At 36.7% G+C, this 6,000-nt stretch overlaps 1 protein-coding gene across 4 annotated transcripts in view; it reads left to right on the top strand.

Moving 5' to 3' along the window:
* LOC133634240 (receptor-type tyrosine-protein phosphatase delta-like) overlaps positions 1-6,000 on the top strand; it is a 643,216-nt gene that overhangs the window by 571,034 nt on the left and 66,182 nt on the right. For all 4 annotated transcript variants that reach the window (XM_062027362.1, XM_062027360.1, XM_062027361.1 and 1 more), the window contains 2 exons: positions 2,064-2,176; positions 5,506-5,603. In XM_062027362.1, the coding sequence (XP_061883346.1) occupies positions 2,064-2,176; positions 5,506-5,603 (211 nt within the window). The remainder of the gene's footprint in view (positions 1-2,063; positions 2,177-5,505; positions 5,604-6,000) is intronic.

The following is a 6,000-nucleotide window of genomic DNA, read 5'->3' as shown; positions in this document are numbered from 1 at the left end:
ATATATACTTACATCATGTATATATTACATGTTATTATGAATGTTACTAGATACTACATATATACTTACATCATGTATATATTACATGTTATTATGAATGTTACTACATACTACATATATACTTACATAATGTATATATTACATGTTATTATGAATGTTACTACATGACATATATACTTACATCATGTATATATTACATGTTATTATGAATGTTACTACATGACATATATACTTACATCATGTATATATTACATGTTATTATGAATGTTACTACATGACATATATACTTACATCATGTATATATTACATGTTATTATGAATGTTACTACATGACATATATACTTACATCATGTATATATTACATGTTATTATGAATGTTACTACATGACATATATACTTACATCATGTATATATTACATGTTATTATGAATGTTACTAGATACTACATATATACTTACATCATGTACATATTACATGTTATTATGAATGTTACTAGATACTACATATATACTTACATCATGTATATATGACATGTTATTATGAATGTTACTACATGACATATATACTTACATCATGTATATATTACATGTTATTATGAATGTTACTAGATACTACATATATACTTACATCATGTATATATTACATGTTATTATGAATGTTACTACATGACATATATACTTACATCATGTATATATTACATGTTATTATGAATGTTACTACATGACATATATACTTACATCATGTATATATTACATGTTATTATGAATGTTACTACATGACATATATACTTACATCATGTATATATTACATGTTATTATGAATGTTACTACATGACATATATACTTACATCATGTATATATTACATGTTGTTATGAATGTTACTACATGACATATATACTTACATCATATATATATTACATGTTATTATGAATGTTACTACATGACATATATACTTACATCATATATATATTACATGTTATTATGAATGTTACTAGATACTACATATATACTTACATCATATATATATTACATGTTATTATGAATGTTACTAGATACTACATATATACTTACATCATGTACATATTACATGTTATTATGATTGTTACTACATGACATATATACTTACATCATGTATATATTACATGTTATTATGAATGTTACTACATGACATATATACTTACATCATGTATATATTACATGTTATTATGAATGTTACTACATGACATATATACTTACATCATGTATATATTACATGTTATTATGATTGTTACTACATGACATATATACTTACATCATGTATATATTACATGTTATTATGAATGTAACTACATGACATATATACTTACATCATGTATATATTACATGTTATTATGAATGTTACTACATGACATATATACTTACATCATGTATATATTATATGTTATTATGAATGTTACTACATGACATATATACTTACATCATGTATATATTACATGTTATTATGAATGTTACTAGATACTACATATATACTTACATCATGTATATATTACATGTTATTATGAATGTTACTACATGACATATATACTTACATCATATATATATTACATGTTATTATGAATGTTACTATATTACATATATACTTACATCATGTATATATTACATGTTATTATGATTGTTACTAGATACTACATATATACTTACATCATGTATATATTACATGTTATTATGAATGTTACTACATGACATATATACTTACATCATGTATATATTACATGTTATTATGATTGTTACTAGATACTACATATATACTTACATCATGTATATATAAAACAATGATGGAGGTTTTTAGAGCGCATGGTTCTTATCTTGCATAAGTATTGTGATGGACATCATTCTCAGAAAGTGCAGTTCCTCTTCAAAGTGACATGTTTTTTCCAACCAAATACAAAAATCTGGCCTCATTTTGTTGTTTAATTATATCTGAAGTCATTTGATTTGCTGTTACGCATGAATGAATGAATGAATGAATGTTGCAGAGTATTGCCTCCTTTTCAGAGCAGTGATAAAGTGTGGTGTTTGTGCAGGAAACGTGCTGAGGCGGAGGGCAGGAAAGGCAGCTTCCCGTGCAGCAAAGCCATGTCGTCCCACCACCCCACCGACCCCGTGGAGCTGCGCAGGATCAACTTCCAGACCCCAGGTAGACATGTGGGGGTGTGCACCAGGTAGACATGTGGGGGTGTGCACCAGGTAGACACAAAGGGGGTGTGCACCAGGTAGACATGTGGGGGTGTGCACCAGGTAGACATGTGGGGGTGTGCACCAGGTAGACACAAAGGGGGTGTGCACCAGGTAGACATGTGGGGGTGTGCACCAGGTAGACATGTGGGGGTGTGCACCAGGTAGACATGTGGGGGTGTGCACCAGGTAGACATGTGGGGGTGTGCACCAGGTAGACACGTGGGTGTGTGCGCCAGGTAGACACAAAGGGGGTGTGTGCACCAGGTAGACATGTGGGTGTGTGCACCAGGTAGACATGTGGGGGTGTGCACCAGGTAGACACGTGGGTGTGTGCACCAGGTAGACATGTGGGGGTGTGCACCAGGTAGACACGTGGGTGTGTGCACCAGGTAGACACAAAGGGGGTGTGTGCACCAGGTAGACACAAAGGGGGTGTGTGCACCAGGTAGACACAAAGGGGGTATGTGCACCAGGTAGACACAAAGGGGGTGTGTGCACCAGGTAGACACGTGGGTGTGTGCGCCAGGTAGACATGTGGGTGTGTGCACCAGGTAGACACAAAGGGGGTGTGTGCACCAGGTAGACACAAAGGGGGTGTGTGCACCAGGTAGACACGTGGGTGTGTGCGCCAGGTAGACATGTGGGTGTGTGCACCAGGTAGACACAAAGGGGGTGTGTGCACCAGGTAGACACAAAGAGGGTGTGTGCACCAGGTAGACACAAAGGGGGTGTGTGCACCAGGTAGACACAAAGGGGGGTGTGCACCAGGTAGACACAAAGGGGGTGTGTGCACCAGGTAGAGACGAAGGGGGGGTGTGCACCAGGTAGACACAAAGGGGGGGTGTGCACCAGGTAGAGACGAAGGGGGGGTGTGCACCAGGTAGACACAAAGGGGGGGTGTGCATCAGGTAGACACAAAGGGGGGGTGTGCACCAGGTAGACACAAAGGGTGTGTGTGCACCAGGTAGACATGAAGGGGGGGTGTGCACCAGGTAGACACAAAGGGGGTGTGTGCACCAGGTAGACACAAAGGGGGGGTGTGCATCAGGTAGACACAAAGGGGGTGTGTGCACCAGGTAGACACAAAGGGGGTGTGTGCACCAGGTAGACACAAAGGGGGGTGTGCACCAGGTAGACACAAAGGGGGTGTGTGCACCAGGTAGAGACGAAGGGGGGGTGTGCACCAGGTAGACACAAAGGGGGTGTGTGCACCAGGTAGAGACGAAGGGGGGGTGTGCACCAGGTAGACACAAAGGGGGGGTGTGCATCAGGTAGACACAAAGGGGGGGTGTGCACCAGGTAGACACAAAGGGGGTGTGTGCACCAGGTAGACACAAAGGGGGGTGTGCACCAGGTAGACACAAAGGGGGTGTGTGCACCAGGTAGAGACGAAGGGGGGGTGTGCACCAGGTAGACACAAAGGGGGTGTGTGCACCAGGTAGACACAAAGGGGGGGGGGTGCACCCGGTAGACACAAAGGGGGGGTGTGCATCGTGCTGGTCCAGCGTGTTTCCTCAACCCTGCTATGGTTTCCTTTGCAGCCTACTGCGTGTCAGTGTACCGTGGCTATCGCCGCTTGTCAAGTTAGTTGCCCTGGGTCCACCAGAGATGGACTGTCATGGTTCTCCTCCTCGCCGCTACATTCCTCTCATTGTGCACGCTAACTAACTTCCAGGCTGAGGTCGCTGCTATTGACCACATCTCATCAAAGAGGAATACAGTGGAACTGCTGAGGTTAAACACCATCAACATCAACATAGCCTTTCCAGAATCAAACTCTCACCATTTTCAAACTTTTAGTAGCTGCAGCTGCCAAGATTTAAAATTGTGTTTCTAGAAATGTTCCTAGTTTTAAGAGCTTTTTGCATATTTTTAATCATTGACCTTACATCATAATCTTAGTTTTAGCATGAACATCATATTTTGTCTATTCTACTTTAAAATGTTCAAATTGAGAAAATAAGTATTTAAATGTCATAAATCCTAATTAAAGATTCTGCAGTCTAAGAATTGCATGTTGAACAATACAACATATTTTTATTTCAATATTTGTTTATTTAAAATGTATGACACACAGTTAACAGAAATACAATTCAATACAAATGTTCTTTTTTTTCTCCACTTAAAAAAATTAATTGAATAATTGAATAATAATTGAATATATACATATATACATATAAACATGGACTCAAAATCTGGCATATGTATGTATATATATATATACTTATAAACTTATTTATATAAATATATTTAAATATATATATATATATATATATATATATATATATATATATATATATATATATATATAAACATGGACTCAAAAGCTGGCATATATATATATATATATATATATATATATATATATATATATATATATAAACATGGACTCAAAAGCTGGCATATATATATATATATATATATATATATATATATATATATATATATACGTACATATACATGTACATATATACATACATACATATAAACATGGACTCAAAATCTGGCATCTATTTTGCTCTTCCTTTATTATTATTATTATATCTAATTAAATTATAAATATTATCTACATTTTAAAATGAAAATTCTGAAGAAGTTAACTACATTAAAACATAAACTCACAATCTGGCATCTGTTTTGCTCTTACTTTATTATTATTATTATATCTAATTAAATGATTAAATATTATATTAATTTTAAAATGAAAATTATGAAGAAGTTGACTCTAATAAAACATAAACTCACAATCTGGCATCTATTTTGCTCTTCCTTTATTATTATTGTTATTATTATAATTATCATTATTATTATTATTATTATTATTATATTTAATTAAATGATTAAATATTATATTAATTTTAAAATGAAAATTATGAAGCTGTTAACTGCAGTAAAACATTATTAATATATTTAATCAAATTATTAGATTATTAAATATGATATTAGATTAGATGATTAAATATGATATTATTTTCAAAATGATTATTATTTCAGTGAAATGTTCATTGTTTGGGTTCAGGGTTGTTCAAACTCTGAATTTTATTGCCATTTTTTTTGCATTTCCCCCCACATTTGGGTCCAATCTTGCTCTGTACTTCAGCAGTTCCACTTGACTTCATCCAAACTGTTAGTCTTCCTCCCCGTGTTTAACCACCAAGACCCTGAGGACATGTCTTCTGTCAGCTTGGAGCCAGAGTGCTCACCTAACTAACAAACTTCCATTGGCTCGCCTTCCCTCCTCAACTCCATCCTTTAAGACCAGTGCATCCTCCTCTCTTGTCTGGGCAGGCATGGCCACGCATCCTCCGCTCGCCATCTCGGAGCTGGCGGAGAACATCGAGCGCCTGAAAGCCAACGACAACCTCAAGTTCTCCCAGGAGTACGAGGTAGGAACCTTTTGTCCTCTTTGTCCGCACCTTTAAGTCAGGACTTTGGGAAGGCCATTCGAGCCTGATTTAGCCATTCCTTTACCACTTTTGAGGTGTGTTTGGGGTCATTGTCCTGTTGGCACACCCAACAAGACCCAACCTCCGGGCTGAGGATTTTAGCTTGTCCTGAACAATTTGGAGCTAATCCTCCTTTTTCATTGTCCCATTTAAAGCAGCAGTTCCATTATGTCAAGTTCAAACACTGATGACATCTATTAAACAGACAAGAAGCAAGGAATCATGCAGAGACAGAGTTCAATTTGGACTCACTGAAATCTGCGTTCCTCCCTCTTGTCCTCGGTTTTTCCCGTCAATCCTCAGATCCCAGCCGGGGTGAAGAAAAGCAGCTCCTAAA

This window comes from Entelurus aequoreus, linkage group LG18 (genome assembly GCF_033978785.1).
Source record: "Entelurus aequoreus isolate RoL-2023_Sb linkage group LG18, RoL_Eaeq_v1.1, whole genome shotgun sequence".
Lineage (NCBI taxonomy): Eukaryota > Metazoa > Chordata > Actinopteri > Syngnathiformes > Syngnathidae > Entelurus > Entelurus aequoreus.
Note: the sequence above shows the minus strand (reverse complement) of the source record. Positions and strands in the feature narration are given on the sequence as shown.